Here is an 18059-nt window from a genome sequence, read left to right as displayed (position 1 = left end):
AAGAACACTATATACGTACAGTGAAGCATGGTGGTGGTGGCATTGTGTTTTGGAGCTGCTTCTCTTCAGCTGGGACTGGGGCTCGAATCAGGAGAGAAAGGATCATGTATCGCTCCAAATACCAATCTATTTTGGCACAAAACCGACAGGGATCTGTTCGACAGCTGGAGACGAAGAAACGTTTCACCTTCCTTCCAGCACAGTAATGTCCCAAAACATAAATGCGAGTCAGCAAAGGAAGAGAAGATGCTGATCACTGTTTTAGAAGTGCCCAGTCAGAGCCCAGATCCTAAATCATAGAAGATCTCCATGCAGTTTGATGAGTCTGGAGTGTTTTTGCAGTGAAGTTGGTAAACTGTTACCCAAAGAGACGGAGTGCTGGAGTACAAGTAATGGGAGCTTTAACAAAGTATTAGTGTGCACACTTGCGCAAGTCTTTGTATGTTTGTTCTTTGCCCTTGACCACCCCCCCCAAAAAAAAATTTCAATGAATACTTTTTTTTTTCTTGAATTTAGTTGGTTGCTAAAGTAATGTTCAATGTTGATACATATATGGAGAGGGAGGTATGCGTGGATGTAAATGTGCAAGATGTAAGCTATTTCATAGCTTGATAGAGAGAGAGAGAGAGAGAGAGAGAGAGAGAGAGAGAGAGAGATTGTATGCACCATGTGTATATTTCCTAACCATCAGAAATGCAAGGCTTTATTTTATAGTCATTTTTGCTTTCATCAGTTCCTCTTCCACCATCCCTCTCTCTCCCCCTCCCTCCCTCATTCACTCCTCCTCAGGGAGTCATCCCCTCTGCGCTGTCGGCCCTCATCAGCCACCACCGTGTCACTCCTTTCATTAGATGTGACAGGCCATGGTCTCTCTTATTCAGAGTGCTGTGCTCATCATCATCGTCATCTCTCTCTCTCTCTCTCTCTCTGCCTGAAGTAAAGCTAAGTGAACATTCTTGAAGTGATTAGGCCTGTTTAACGGTTCTTTCCGGCATTGCTGCTCATTTCCCTGGCACGGCTGCTCAGTGGTGTGTGTACACACACACACACACACACACACACACACACACACACAAATCAGAGCCCAGTGTGTTTGTACATGCTCCTTCAGTATCAGAGACATGTTGAACTAGATGATTCGAAACTACCCTCATATCCACAGCGATAGACCCATGACCTCAACTAACATCCCAGAGATCAGCGAGAGAGAAAGAAGTGCACGGAGTGACCCCCTGCTCACTAAACCAGCCCCATGGCATAGTGATGCGCAATCACATCCCCTCCAATAGCTCCAGTTCGAGCTGAGCAGCTGGCTTGTGACCTCTCGAAAGTTAAACTGCAAGAGTTTAGAGAATATGGAACCAGACTTGAAACAGAATCGTGCATTTCACTCGAGTGCTGATGATGGTGTGTGCGCACGTGCGTGTGCTGAACACTGAGTTTATTTATGCCTCGCATTATTCTCAACAAACTGAACATACTGTAATAACCCACGGAATCGACCGCAGGTGTTTACGTCATTAAAATATGATTTCATCAGGGCGTTAGTCTCGCCAGTTCTTTTTTTTATTGGCTGCAATTTGCTGATCAGCATAGAGCAAGGTTTATGAATTATGAATCTCGGTTGTGCAGTAAATTTTGAAAATGTTCCCCCAATATGGAAAGCATGTCGTCATAATCCAAATAAATGATGTGAGCGTTTGTCCCAGTGGAAATTTGAAAGCATATGCGTCACATGTTCAAGGCAATGCTGACACCTGGTGGTGTTTTCATTTATATATTATATGAAAATATATATACACGAGACTGCACATTTATGGAGGATTTTTTTTTGTGACCTATTTTTGTAAATCCGTAAATGTAATGTCCAATAAATACAACAATGAATGTTTCAATTTATTACACCCAAACCTATTTTCAGTTTATATTTCATAATTTATTGACACATTTAATAAAGGATGTGGGGAGATTTTCGGTAATGAAATTACCTTCACAGCAAAATGTGGTAACTTTTGTAGTTGCAGTGCTCAAGAATCTTGAGCACTTTTTTTAAAATAAAAATTTCACACTGTATGGGGTAGACGTGTGACGATTAATCGATCCCCAATCTATCGATCCATTTCAATACGCGATTCAAAAATCAATTAAAATTTAATGAATCAAGATTCACTGACAGTTCACCAGCAATACCTAATTTCATCCTGATAACCCGAGATGCATAACAAATTTCGACAAATGGTATAATTTTGATTTTAAAAATTTGATTCAGTGCCCGGAGCTGTTTGTGGTTGCTGTATTGATCTTGCGAGATCACATGTTGCTTTGTGAACAACATGGCGGACAACTCGGAGTTCCCAAAGTCACCAGCTTTTAAAAGCCCAGTTTGGCGGCATTTCTTACTGTCTCGTGACAGAAAACGTGTTGTGTAAGCTGTGGGAGTCTAAGTTTCCTCATCATGGCAACACCACTAACATGCAGAATCATATTCGGCGGCACCATCCAGCAACTGAAACCGAAGTTTCACGAAGAATCTGCATCTAAACGTCAACAAGTTGAATCTGGGACTTCTTCAAATGAGACAACTACGTCTGTACAGAACATGTTTAAGAAGCAGAAACCATTTCCACGTAGAAGTCCGAGAGTGACTGGAGTCTGAATAAAGACTCCAAGGGCAATTTTTTTTTTATTGCTCTACATTTCTAGGCTGAGAGTTAACAGAATATTGACAATGATCTGCATCAGTTATAGAATAGTGGACAAAAAATATGAATGGTGATTCAAATCAAGTCGGAAGGTCAAAATCATGAAAAAACTGAATCGTCACACCTCTAGTTATGGGGTCTCTTTAACTCTGAACGCAAAATCTTTTATGAGGAAAGGAAAGTCAGAAATGGAATTACATCATAAAAAATTAACTTTCATTTCTTAAAATTCAAACCAAGATTTATCTGAAGCGACATTGCTATAATCGGGGTGGTGATTTTTAAATACGGTTTTCAGGACATTTTGCCTTGGATTCCACACTTTACCAAGATCACTGAGCTGACAAGTTAAGGCAATCTTAATAATTTCATAATTTTAGCTTCTCTGCTGAAAAATTTTCCATATATTTAAAGATTTCTTGATGGATAAATGGAAACTTAGATCGAAGGTTTGAAGGATTCCAAATGTTCACTTAATGAGAGACTCGTACCCGAAAGACCTGTATGTGAACGAAGCCGAGACTGAGTGGTGCGTGTATGTGGCCCAGGGAAAAATGAATCAGTGAATCACTCCAACGACTCATTACTCCAGAGTTGCACAAAAGCGTAGTTCAGAATGAACAAATTGTTCACAAATGACACGTCACTACACCACTCTGCTAACGTTAAGGGTACTGTAACCGACGTACTGCCAGATAAAGGAACAGATGATTTTGTCATTCTAATTACCAAAACTGTATAGTACAGTGTGAGACACATTTCAGTCATAATGTGCTTTTACAGACCTATCAGAACAGAGCTAATTTGCATATTAGAATCCTTCAAATCTTTAATAAATATTTCAGTATATCCTTAAATAAATGTATCGATAAATCATGACATTTAAATGGAAATACATTTTGTAATAATAAATTGGAAGCTTTATTGATGTCTTTTCTGGATTTTTATCCTCCATCAGACACTACCAGCTAAATGTTGACTGTTTTTATATGCAGTATGGTATAAGCTCGTTCCCAGTGACACTCTGGCGCTATACAGTCCCAGCTCTACTGTAGAATCCTTCTCATTTTAGATTATCATGCTGTATTGTACAGCTTAATACCAAACTTCTGCTGCTGCTGCTGCTGCTGCTGCTGCTGCTGTTATGACCGACACACTCTGTTCATGTTTCCACAGCATACATGAAGCGACGCCACAGCTCGGTCAGCGATGCTCAGCCAGTAGACAGTGGCCTGACAGGGTCAGAGTTTGGCCCAGGCACCAGCCCTCAGCACCACCCTCAGCAGCAGCTGAAGAAACCGCGGGTGGTCCTAGCTCCCGAGGAAAAGGAGGCGTTGAAGAGGGCCTACCAGCAGAAGCCCTATCCATCTCCGAAGACCATCGAGGAACTGGCAACCCAGCTCAACCTCAAAACCAGCACGGTTATCAACTGGTTCCACAACTACAGGTATGTTCTGCAAGATGCGACCTTAATCCAGTTGCATAGTCCAAATCTCAATCTGTGTACAATTTGTATGTAATGATTTTAAAGATTACAGTATTCTTCTTTAGTACATGCCAGAGCTGTATGAACTGAACCGTCATCTAGTCGTTCATTAACACTGTGTTAGGAACAAAAAATGTTTTTGCTCTGTTAGTGTGGAGCTGATATAGGGATTAGTAAGCTACAACTACAGAATCTATTCCTTTTTTTTTCCTCGAAGAATACACTCGTGTTATGGAGAGCATCCGCCATACAAGCGCATGAATATTCAGTTACAGCTGGAACTTGTACGAAAATAATGCACACCTTCTGACCAATCAGATTTGAGCATTCAGCCACCTTGTGGTATCAGTACTTTTAATGCCTTCTTCATAGCAGTCATCCATCCTCTTTCTCTTCTTCCATCCATCCTTGAAACTTTCCCTCCCCTCTTTTTGTCCCCAAATACATTTCTGCATTTATCCCTTTGTCTTCTGGTCAGTCCATCCCTCCATTCAGCATACGTCCATGAATCTACTGATTCATTCCTCCGTCTGTGCAGCTTTCTATCCAAACATCCCTCCATCAGTGTATCTTTCCATCCCAGCGTCCTTCCCTCGCTCTGTACCCAAATCCCTCTGCCCACAGATCTCTCCTTCCCTCCATCTCAGTCTCAAAATATATCCATATCTCCTTCCATCTATTCAGGGCTCTGTAATGGATCGATCGATGAAGGGATCTCCATCCATCCATCCATCCATCCATCCCTCAGTACTTCCCTTCATCTGTAAATGCTTCCTTCTCTCCCTCCCTCCATAGAGTTATTCCTCTCTATATCCTACCATCTATACCTCCCTTCATACATGTCTCACTTCCATCAGAGCAATATTCCTCCATCCTTACATCTGTTTCTCCATCCATTGATCCTTTCTGTATATCGCACCCTTTCTCTAACTGTATAATTCTCCGTTCATTCATGCATCTCTGTCTATCCATCTACCCAATTCGTTTCTTACTTAATGATGATCTATACACTCAGATAAAGTACAGATCTCTAATCTCTCTCTCGCTTGCTCTCTGCAGGTCTCGTATCCGTCGGGAGCTCTTTATCGAGGAGATCCAGGCGGCAGGCTCAGGCTCAGCTTCAGCAGGTGAAGGCGGCTCGCCCTCAGTCCAGGCAGGAAAAGCAGGCGACGGTTGCGATGGCACAGATTCAGACGGCACGGCTGAGGGGCGACACGACAACCCCAGCGACGAAAAGCCCACCTCCGGCCCCGAGGACATGCCCAAGGAGCCCACTCCGTCTAACTCGCCAACCCCTGAAGACCCCACTACCTCAGCCGCCGAAGGACCTGGCACCAGCGGGCACCAGGGTGGCACCACAGGCCTTGTCCTGTTCGGCTTCTCGCACAACCCCAAGGACAACAGCCTGCGCAAAAAGAAAGCCGCCAACCTCAATAACATCATCCACCGGCTGGAGAAAGCAGCCAGCAAAGAGGAGCCGTCTGAATGGGAGTTTTGAGGCCTCGCTAGTGTCCTTCCTCACGCTCTCTCATAATACACACACAAACACACACACACACACGCCCTCCCCGCTACCCCCGATCTGACCTAGGAGGAGATGCTGACCTCCTGAGGGCATAGCCAAAGTCAAGTGCGGCCATGAGACTTTCAATTTCGAAGAGGAGGAGAAAGAAGTGAATAAGTGCAGTAGTGGATATAAGAAGAGGAAGCGGATCGTTCCGGATTCTCGTACTGAGATGAAGCACTTAGCCGTCCCCGTCGGCCACGGCGCCCGAATAAACCACCCCGAACTCAGCATTAAGCTGCCTCTCTCATCTAGGGCTCTTTCCTTCAAAGGCACACTTCAAGGGGAGGATCAGCACACTCGCCTCAAAGTGCGCACAGACTCCGAGCTCTGATTCTTCACACTGTTGATTTGAGTTACTGTTACACTTATTTTCTTTTTGTCTCTTTTTGTTTTTGTTTTGTTTTTTGTAATCAATGTGAGCGCATAATATTTTAACCTACTCCATTACGTCTGGCTGAAAAACAAGAGGATTGAGAACAAAAAAAAAAGAAAAGACGGTTACTGAAGGGAGGGAATTGGAAGTTCGTCACATTTCCCATCTTTCCCTCCTTCAAATCCGCCATCTAATGGCTGAAGACCTCCTGTATTTCTTCACCTCCTTTTTTTTCTATCAGGAAGTCCTCTGATGAAGAACAAGGTTTAGCGTTAGCAATTCGGTTGCCACTAAGAGATTGCACAGTCTATTGACTCTAAAGGACAAAAAAAAAAAGATACAAAATACATACATACTTTTCAGAAGGGAGAATTGACCTGAGAGGAAAAAAAAGTGTTTTAAAACTTTGAAAAGAAGAAAAAAAATCACTAATTCACAATTTTTGTACATGCAAAAAATGCAAGGTTTAGAGAAGAAAAAAAAACAAAGGACAAATATAAGGACAATTTATCGTGGTAGCTGACGTAGTGATATTTCGTCATGTAGTGATTTTCGTCATGTAGAGCTCATCGAGCACATCACAGCTTTAACAGCACAGTTCACGCTCGTTGCATTATATCGTTTTCAACCATGTTCAGGAAACGAAAAGATAAAATAGGAAAAAAAATGAAGCGGAAATTATAACGAATCATGACTAGACAGTTAAGACTAAAGCCTGCTGAAAGAAGAAAAAATAAAAACGTCGGAATCTGTTGCAGGAACGGATCGAGGATTAGAGGATTGTGGGGTTGGAGTACTCTACTCATTAGACACAAGTGGTACTGTTAAGTCTTCAGGCAGGGTTTTAGTTTTTCCTCTGACGTCGCCAAGAGATGCACAGTTCACTTTAACGAAAATGGAAAAAAAAATAACAACAACAAAAGACCATACACCACACACTCCACGATTCGGCCGTGATACAGGTGCGTGTGCTGTACGTCTGAGGGATTTCCCGAGGGACTCGATTCCAAATTTCATTCCCTCCTTCCTCCTTCGAAAGTCTTTAAAGGGTACCAGAAAAGAGTTCCCAAAAGTACTGTTACATTTGATAGCGTTTGAATCGAGCACACGCAAGCACCAAGTACGTGATACCAAAGTATTGCTTCATGTTTCTTAACAAGATGCATTTCTTCCTTGCATTTCTGGGGAAAAAAAACTGCCTCATTGGTATCTGTGCAGTATATTGGCACTTTTTTTTTCCCTCTTCTGTGTTTAAACTCGAGGTAACCCGTAAAGAGAGGAGATGCTGTGTGTGAAGACACGGCCGTCCTCTCAACCCCCCAAACAAGCTCTCAGTGCCTGCAATCCACTGCCTCCCTTCTATACATCTGTGTAGACATGATGCACACGTCATTTTGTGTATGAGATCAGTTGTACATATTACATGCACGCACGCATGCACACACACTCACGTAGAGTGCACAACTGCCCCACTTCCTCTCTTCTCATAAGCTGTTTGTTATTACCGATTATCATCATCATTATAAGGCTTCTAATGAAGTAGTGGATTTTATTCCCTTTTATTTTTATTTTTTTGGATTGTTTATGTTTTAATCTTTATCGCCATATCCGAAAGCATCATGTAGAGTTACACGAGTTTATTTGGTTTATTTATAGGTTCTTTGTTTTGTTTTTATCATTTTTTTTTATTGTGTACTGGTTTATAAGAGGGCAAGTAACTTTTTTTTTTTTAAAAATATAATTTTAGACTGATTTTAGACTGCCGGCAGTATTGGGTAATATTTACAAGATTTAGTTCTCATGCGTTGTATATGAATGAATTCTGCAGATTATTTGAACTCGTTTCTATGACTTTGAATTCTAATGATGTCACTCACTTCAGAATGATCACGATGGCATTTAATGGCTGACTAATAGCTGTTCACTTTTTATCGTTTTATCCGAGTTAGAGATTTTTGTCACTCTTTATTCTCATGTAGTACGAAGCATCGCGTCTCTTTATGTATCCTCCGATATACTGATCTCGTTTGACGTATTTGGGAATCTGTTTCTTTTCCCTTTTGCCATTTATACTTTTTGTTTTGTTTTGTTTCATGTGTTAGTGAGCGTGTTTCGTACCTCTCAGGCCTTATGTACACTGGCGTTTCTGTCTCTGCGCTTCAGAGAACGTGGACTTCCCTAAATGTTGTGTTCGGGACACTGCAAATGATCACCACGTGTGTGTGAGTGAGTGTGTTTGGTGTGTGTTTCAATTTTTCGCTGGTTTTTGGTTTGATAGTATGCGTGTTGATGGTGTGCCAACTTTTTCCCTGCCCACACATTTCTTTCTGTGAAAAGAAAAAAGTCTGCACTATTTCAGCATTAAGCTTTGTCTACGTTGAAGTCGAGGCATAAAGAGGGCTTGGTGTTTGTGCCTTTTTTCCTTTCTTTCTTTCTTTCTTTCTTTCTTTTGGAAGAGGACTCGCATCTGGGGGAAAACCCCAACAGGTAACTGTTAGGGCTGCTGATGACATTTTGTCGCATTTGAATACATTTGAAAATGAATAAGCCTTCAGTTTTATCCTACCAAGGAAACACACACTATAAAGTCATGTTGTTAAAAGTGAGAAGGAAAGATTTGTCAGTATCGGCAGTAATGTTAATATTCAGAGTCGAATCAGTCACCTTTAACTCGTCTCCAGTTGGAAGATTTATTAAAGCAATAAACTACTCGATGGCGTGTTAGTGATGATACGTGTCAGGATGTGAAGGATGCCCTCTAGTGGTTTATTGCTTTTCTATAAAATGGTGACAAAAATGAGACCATAAAATCTAGTGTTCGGTATTCACAATAAAGTAAAACGCGCAATAAAAATATGTATGTATATGTACAGTACTGTGCAAGTCTTGGCACAGACACCCTTTTTTGTACAAGCTTTTCTCTCTCTCTCTCATATATATATATATATATATATATATATATATATATATGGGGGGGTTAATATGACTTCTACATTATTGAGTCAGAACAAAAATATTTTCAATTTCCAACCATTCGTTTTCCAGCATGGCAGGAGAGAAAGCAGTACATTACATCAGAAACCACTTTTCATACAAAAACCCATAATGAAGGCAACTGGGTTTTGCTGCAAATAATTAAGAAGCAAGTGCAACAGTCAAAGTGTCCAGAAGAACTGAAGCTGGTTCTGGAAGATTCTCAGTAAAACTTAGCAGATCATTTTCTTATAAAACTGCACAAATTGTCTCCGAGATGAGTATATATATATATATATATATATATATATATATATATATATAAATATATATATATATATATATTTATATATGTATGTATGTGTGTGTGTGTGTATATATATATATATATATATATATATATATATATATATATATATATATATATATAAATAATTTTTTTTTTTAAGCAAAGGGTTGTCACACCAAATATTGGCTTGGTTGCTTGATTGATTTATTGGTGTCTATTGCAAATTCTAGATTGTTTTTAATGTAGAAATGTTTAATTTCATTGATTTTGAAGGCGTCTTTGCGCTACAGCACTTCTTTGAGACTTTTACACAGTACTGTGTGTGTATATGGATTTATGACACAATTTTTTCCCCTTATTTTAGGCCCTATTGCTCACTTGGACATGGTCTCAATTGGCTTCCTCTTCACTATACATGCTCACTACATAGGGTCGAGAAAAGAAAGTTTAGTGACCATTTTGGAAACCGTGTTGTTCTAAATCAGCTGTTTTTAAGCAGCATCTTGTTTTCTGAACGAACAAATTTCTAAAGAATGGCACATTTTGGATTTGACGTTTTCAATGATGCAGCGATTACTGTAAAAAATTATAACAAGATAACTGAACAACGGAAACCTGGCGAATTTATTACCATGCAGGAATTAAAAACATTTTAATATCTTATAACAGTTAACGAAAGAGCTATTAAAACAGGATTTGAGCTCCATTCAGAGGAAACTAGCAAATCCAGTAAAATTTATTCTGTCCACATTCACTGGATATGAGCAATCACGCCCTCTCATTGGCTACTCTATTACTAGGCTATCAGCTCATATCCCATGAGTAGAGAAAAACAAAATGCCGGAGCGTGTTGCTGAAACAGCCGAGGACGAAATAAAAACTCTACTCGAAAACAAAACCACAAGAAATAAAAAAAGCAACAAAATATGGAATGAAAGTATTTGATGGTAAGAATGTTTTTTTTTTTCAAGAATTGTTATTATTATTATTATTATAGCATTTTTTTCACAAATTGCAACTGTCATTTCGCCAGTTTGTTTACTTTCTAAGCGGAAATTATTTTGTCAGATGTTTTGTATGAAGTTTTTATTTATCGAATTTGCAAAAAATGAAAATGCTCTGTTTCTCAAAATCCAGTGAATGTGGATAGAATAAAACAGTTATTCCACTCAATCTCGTCTTACATGGCTTTATAGACAACTCGATGCTATGCGCCTCATCAGCTATCAGCTCATGTATGACTCGATTTCGTGGAATAACTGTTTTTTTATACAGAGGGCGCAGGTGTTGTAGGTGGTGTAGTGGTTAGCGCTGTCGCCTCACAGCAAGAAGGTCCGGGTTCGAGCCCCGTGGCTGGCGAGGGCCTTTCTGTGCGGAGTTTGCATGTTCTCCCCGTGTCCGTGTGGGTTTCCTCCGGGTGCTCCGGTTTCCCCCACTGTCCAAAGACATGCAGGTTAGGTTAACTGGTGACTCTAAATTGACCGTAGGTGTGAATGTGAGTGTGAATGGTTGTCTGTGTCTATGTGTCAGCCCTGGCGACTTGTCCAGGGTGTACCCTGCCTTTCGCCCGTAGTCAGCTGGGATAGGTTCCAGCTTGCCTGCGACCCTGTAAAACAGGATAAAGTGGCTAGAGATGATGAGATATATACAGTCTTTTTTCTACATTAAGCGACAAATTTAGCAAAAAATAATACAAATAAGGAAACGTTACATTTTATGTTGGGTGACTTAAAGTAAAACATGGGATCTTAAACATTTAATGTGCATTTTTCCCCCTTTTTCGAAGGAATTTAAAGAGAGGAATTTATTCACACCACCAATATTGCCATCAGTTTTTTTCCCTTTTTTTTAAATACTGCACTATAAGCTCTTCATAAAGCAGCATATTTAATGAGATTTGTCGGCTTTTGTATTCGGCCCTGCTGTCTGACCCCAGTGCAGTGGTGTGAAGACTGAGCACGAGCTATTATCTGTTCATCATTTGCACTTATTCATTTCATTTCATCTCACTTATTTCCCCCATCAAGTTTTCGAGCAGATGGCCTTATACCGCACTGCATCATGCTTTCAAAGCACAAAGATTGGGGGTTAAAAGTAGCAAAGCAGTTCAGTCCATGGAAGCCTGTGGAACTGTGAACGTTTTTCAGCTCTTACTGCCATTGAGATTATTGTTAACTTCGCGAAGCCCTTTACAGGTTCAATGAATCGTCTTTGAAAGCACTTAAAGCAGCACACCTGCAATTTGCGTTCTGCAAAAAAAAGTAATTAAAAAAAAATTATGTATGTAAAACCCTCCCCTCCTTTTTTTTTTTTTTTTTAAATGGAGCCAAAGGCTTTCTGTCACATGGACACTGACTGTGTCTCCTTTAACTCTGTTTTCACTGCAACATGGTAATGCAATTACCATCATATAAGAACCATAAGGTTATAAACTAAACAGTTACATCTCATTGCCTTTCGAGTTTAAAGCACTCCCACATTTCCACATCCTTATTCATCATGTTGGATTTAGAGCTAACGCACTTCCAGATTGCACAGAAAATCCTGTCACTGATCACTGATAAAGCACAATCTTACACGGGGACTAAAAATAAAAGGCAGCGCAGTCCGAGTACAGGTTCTCGTTTTAAAAGGTCAATGAATATGAGCATGGCATGGGCTAAGGCATGGGCCAGTCGACGCGCTCCGGGTCTCGAGTGCCTTCTTACCCTGCAGGTGGGATCATTTCAGCCCAGTTCATCTGACAATGAAATGGTTTCCATCATACTGTAGAGCGAAGAAACACTAACTGTTCTATGTTTATAAATTTTAACAAAAGACGCCATGTCGACGCCATGTCTCTTTATTTATATATATATATATATATATATATATATATATATATATATATATATATACACTGTGTGTGTGTGTGTGTGTGTGTGTGTGTGTGTGTATGATATATATATACATACACTGTGTGTGTGTGTGTATATGTATGTGTATATATATATATATATATATATATATATATATATATATAGCACGTACACACCGGCCACTTTAATAGGAACTTGTTCTTGATTCTAAGTTTCTCTTGGCTGCAGGAGTGGAACCCAATAAGTGTGGTCTTCTGTCTGCTGTTGCATGCTGAGATGCTTTTCTGCTCACCACGGTTGTAAAGAGTGATTATACAAGTTACTATATCCTTCAATCACTCTGTTTGTTTTTTGTTTTTCGTACCATTCTGTTGTGTGTGTGTGAAATTCCCAGGAGATCAGCATTTTCTGAAATACTCAAAGCAGCGGTCCATCTGGCTCAAACCAACATCCATGCCACAGTGAAAGAAAGTCACAGTTCACTGTGAGATTACAATTTTTCCCAATCTGATGTTTGAACATTAACTGGAGCTCTTGATTTGTATCTGCATGATTGTGCTGCTGTCAAGGGATTGGCTGATTAGAGAACTGCACAAAACCGCTGCAGGTGGGTGGATGAACGGGTGTTCCTAATAAAGTGGCCAGTAAGTGTATATAAATGTATATAAAACACTAAACATTTGGCTGTCTCTTGAATGCTCAGTATTCGTCCCTGCACTTTTTTTTCCACTTCTCTAATTTCGAAATGTCCTCAAATGCATAAACACCAAGTCCTCCTCTTGTCTTGAATGTTTTATTGGTTTCTTCAGAAAGCTTTCTGTAGCCACACACGCTTTAGGGGTTTCACACGTCTGATTAAATCCTCCAGGTTTTGCAGATTTACTGAATTATGTATGGTTTAATTTAACACGGATCTCCTTTTCTTGGTGCTTGAGGCTGATGTTTTGTTTTTTTGTTTGTTTGGTTGGTTGGTTGGTTGGGTTTTTTCCCCCCTCTCCTTTTCACCATTGCGTGTCGCTGTTTTGTACTGACTGGTCAGTGGAAGATATTTAGTTTTATCTTATGCGAAGTTATTCATACACTGATGAGAACACTGACTTAAGTGACTTGAATGAACCCGTGTTGAAGTTTTGTTTGTTTGTTTTTTTCAAATGTCCTCCTCTTTCGTTCATGCAGTTCTGTTACATGATTCGATGAAGAACTCAAACCCATGACTTATGATTTCATCTGCTGTTTTGTATAGTTGGGGAAGTGAATTAAAAAGAGAATCCTTTACAGCAGCTCTTTTCAAAGAAACCAAATACTGTACTAAAACGGGTTATTGTGTGCATGCGAGTGCATCTATCAGGTCAACAAGTTTTGTTTTTTGGTTTTTTTGGGGGGTTTTTTCATTCCTTCATTGTGTCCCACATCCTCCCTGTTCGATCCGTTTTATTCCCCCGTAACTTGAGCTCAGGCTAAAAGAAGTGTGTTTATATATATATATATATATATATATATATATACACACACAATTTTATTCATTCATGTCTTTTCATTTAAAATTAACTCAGTTTCAACCTTTGCAATGAAATGAACTGAGAAGAAATTGCTTTAAAACCTTTAAAAGATTTAACGATGAAGCTCCTTATCAAAGAACTTTACGCTTTTGCTCACAACCCAACTGCTGTTGATGACCCATTAATTTTTTGTTTTGTTTTGGTTTATTTTTTTTCTTTACCTAAGGCACTGATCCGTTTCTGAGAAGGTCCACACTGAGAAGGTTTTCGATAATCCAGGGAAGTGCGTGGATCAGATGCTTGCAAACTTGCGCCACTGCTGGGGGGGGGGCTGATGCCGTGGACTGAGAACGAGACACAGCCAGCTTGAGTGGAGTGTCTTCATCATTAGGGCATTTAATCATCTTGGTTATTTTCTTTTAGACTCTCGAGATAGGCATGTAACGGGATTTAATTCCAAACTACAATTTCTATCAAGGGATGTGTCGATACCAGTTTTTCAGCCCGACTACGAATGTTAATACTGATACAGAAATTGAGTGTTGAGTCACTTATGTCACCGGGCATTTTATTTAACACTGATTTATGTTGATGGAGAACAAAAATGTTGTGAATTGTTCCTTGGAGCCTGCTGAGAGACAGGAAAGGAAGCAGAATATCTCAGTGCTTGCTGAACGGAACTACTCATTCTTAGAAGCAGCAGTTTCACTGCTCCGTGTTCGCAAATCTTTTTGTGTGCGTGATTCGCAGCACCTTAGGATCATTTTGAATGAGAACGCTTACTGATACTGCTCTGCACACTCAGGTCAGCTGACCACACGCTATTTAACGCTAGATACCGTTTGTTTAAAAGATGTTCTGTAGGAAACGCTGTAATGGCTTCTCAATATTTTGACAGATGGCAAGTTTAGATCGCAAGTTCATTAGCTTAATGACGTACACTAGGCTTGTATCACATGTTTAGCAGAGTAGAATTAAATGGACCTGGGATGGATATCAGTACTGGTGCGTCCCTGTTTATAGCGATACATGGAAATTTCCTTCAAATTTTGCCAGAATATGGAGAATACGAGAGCTAACTTATAAATGCAGCCAACAAGTGCTGGAAAACAAAAGACGATACAATCGTGCCCGTGCTCTTGTTCCATGCCTACTCGAGAACACCTTTATTTTTTCAGAGTTTCAGGTCAGTCCCGGTTTTCTTCATCACTTCCCCCTCAACAGCGAATTGTGAATTTCTTACAAGCGCATTTTGTGAATTCAGAACAGAACAAACTGTTATTTTTCTACCGAAGTAAATCAGAGATTCTATACACCACCATGCAAACATTGTACAGATTTTACCGAAAAACGTATCGTATCATGTCATGTGTCGCTGTTCTTGTTCGTGCTGGTTGTGTTTTTGTCCATCGCGGAAGTGCACAGGAACGACACTGGCCTCTTTTATCAGGACAAACGAGCCTCCGTTGTTTTGGACTCGAAATGAAGTGGATTCTTCTGAACTGAACTGAACGGAATCACTGGGACGCGAATGCATGCCATGTTGTAGCTGGTCAGAGTTTATGTTTATGGATTTTAAAGTTTGTTCGTTTCCTTATCTTGTGATGTTCATTTAAAGCATTAGTGCGACAGTGTTGACGCGATTTGCTCACACATTTTTATATGAATAAGCTTTAGGACTAGTGTTGATTTTTTTTTTAAATATGTCATGAATCACTCGATTATCCCAAATCTCAACATGTCTAGGATGCGCATGTTTTGGGAAAGAAAAACAAAAACAAAAGTTTATTGGCTATAGCCTTGAAAATAAGGTGATGGTTTCGAGTCACCTCGGATCATGGGGTTGATGGGAATTATAGTCTTTGCTGCTATCCGGATTCATGATATTTTTGTCCACATTGATTTGACGATTCATTGATTAAATTGTACTCGGATGTGAATTGGTAAGTTTTGTTTTCACAGCATTGGTCATAAATGTAAACTGGGTTACAAACACATTTTGTAAGAAGTTGTTTCAGAGATTACAGTTAGTCATTTGTATTTAAAGAAGAAAAAAAAGACGTAAAGAAAAAAGTGAACTCTACGTATCGGCCATTTTGTGGGTCCTCACCTTTGATCACTTTACTACTTCAAGCCACCCTGCCAGATTTCTAGTCTTTTTTCTAAAGGACGGTTTTTCAGCTGAAGCTTTAGAAAGCTGGGACACTACTTTATTATCTGGGGTGGGATTATATCAGGACTGACACACACAAAAAAAAAAGAGGGGGGCGGGGGATTTGGGGCCACACCCACACCCAGCCTTAAAGTGCCAGAGGCCTCAAAGCCCCCTCGCATATGTATATCGTATATTACTTATGGGGAAATGGTTTTTATTTTGTCCACTAGCGTTTGATAAGCACTCACTACGAACGGGTTTAAGACGTGTACACAGTCCAAAAGAAAAAAACGACAACAAAAATGATTTAAAAAAAACAATAATAATAATAATGACATGGTAACTTTCTATGTATAGTATGTAATAAGATGTACAAACTTTATCAGATCATGATATGGAGAAGACCTTCAAGAGAAACGCTTCAGAGGTCGGACGACTTTTTGTTTCTTTTTTTTTTCGGGACGGATACGGATCATGCCAAATACTAAGATTGTCAGTCAGACGTTCCCTGAGACTCTGAGGTCTGTGTGTCTCGACGTGGTTTTGTATGGTAGGATGTGTATATACTTTTGTGTTGATTTACCGTTTTACTTTTCTCTCTCTCACCTTACTGACGCTTCTTGGCTCTTAACTTCATTTCGTCACCACCAAATTGGCGTTGAAGTTCTGAGATGGAGTCAGGCATCTCAGGCTCTAATTAGCACTTGACTTAAACACCCATATTTTTGAGGTTTGTATCCAGGAGAGCGCGATCATGGGTGAGATTTGTTCGTCTGGCTCCAGTTTGGGTACACACACACACACGTACACACACGTACACACCTGCTCACACCAAACGCATGAGTCTAGGCTTTAGGTCATGTATGTGAAGCATTCAAGATGCTTTCAGTTTCGCTCCATTTTTAATCCAAGTGATTGCTGTTTGTGTTTTCTTCCTCGTCCTTTCCACTAGATCCAGTGCCATAGACCTGAATAGACGGATTTCTGCAAAGCCTCTGAATCATGATCCTTGACTTTATTGTGACCAGAATAATCGATCTTCCTTCCCGAACTCTTGAACACCCGTGTGTTTCAGTGTGACCTCGTCACGTCAGTCTGCATGAGCATTTAAGACTTGTACTGCCTTTCTCCTCTCTCTGCTCACCTCCAAACCTCGCCTCACCTCACCTCACCTCGCCTCGTGTTAGGTTTGGGATTTAATTTCACATTTTCACTTTTTCCTCTGATCTTTGTGAGGGGGTTTTCCCCCTCTTTTTTTTTTTCTTTAATAAGTGTCATGTAGTCTGTTCTCAGCACTGTAAAACAGTCCCTTATACAATATGGAGAAGCAATATCACTGTAAGAAATCTTCACAATGTATTATTATTGTTATTATGATTATTATTATTCACTAGCACCCTAGGTGTGATAATTGAAGTAAATATCTTTTATACAAACACACATGGCTTGTGGTCCGTCCCTTTCTTCCCTGTCTTTGTTCCCTTCTCCGACGCACACGTTTTAAGAGGAACATGTAAGTAGCAATGTCTACATACAGTGAAGAAACACCTGAATACAAATAATGCATTTAAGTTGAAGGAATTTGAGTGTAATCGCAATAGTTAGAACTGGAGCAGTTTATAGTCCTGTATGAATCGCATCATTTTTCTGCATCAGAATCAGAAATTCAGAATGACACATTCGATCTCTGTGTTCATGCTGTAAAAATGTCCCCCAAAGTCCCTCTTGCACCAGAATCTGGTCTTCCCAGGCAGTCTCCTGTCCCAGTACTACCCAACTCCTTGAGGCGTATGGGTGCGGCTCTGATCTCCATTTCGGTATCCCTCTGCCTCTCACCTATTACATAGCTAGGGTTACAGTGTGGGGCTAGTCCTCTGGGAACTGCGAGAGTTTGACTTCCCCCCTCGCATCTGTATTGCAGTATGCCTTGCCAGATGGTAGTAGGTACCATTTTTATGATGGTCTTTGGTATGACTCGACCGTGAGTAGAACTCGCGATCTCTCAGTCGAGAGGCAGACACGCTAATGTCTGTATAATGATTAATTTAAAGCAAGCATTGATGTAGACATTATATATCCTTTAAAATTAAAGAAGTCCCGCTTTGTTGACCGTCAATGCCGTGAGCAGCCACTTGCTGAACTCGGGGTTGATCAAAA

General features: G+C 40.1%; 1 protein-coding gene across 7 annotated transcripts in view; it reads left to right on the top strand.

Annotated features, from left to right (window-relative positions):
* Positions 1-18059, top strand: part of cux1b (cut-like homeobox 1b) — a 296665-nt gene that overhangs the window by 255353 nt on the left and 23253 nt on the right. For 5 of the 7 annotated variants that reach the window (XM_060905888.1, XM_060905894.1, XM_060905890.1 and 2 more), the window contains 2 exons: positions 3879-4149; positions 5248-9378. The exons of the other annotated variants lie outside the window; for them this stretch is intronic. In XM_060905888.1, the coding sequence (XP_060761871.1) occupies positions 3879-4149; positions 5248-5686 (710 nt within the window). In that variant the 3' untranslated portion in view covers positions 5687-9378. Of the gene's footprint in view, positions 1-3878; positions 4150-5247; positions 9379-18059 lie in introns of those variants that run through there. 7 annotated transcript variants of the gene reach the window in all.

Source organism: Neoarius graeffei, chromosome 23 (genome assembly GCF_027579695.1).
Source record: "Neoarius graeffei isolate fNeoGra1 chromosome 23, fNeoGra1.pri, whole genome shotgun sequence".
In the NCBI taxonomy this organism is placed as follows: Eukaryota; Metazoa; Chordata; class Actinopteri; order Siluriformes; family Ariidae; genus Neoarius; species Neoarius graeffei.
This window is presented reverse-complemented; position numbering and strand designations above follow the sequence as displayed.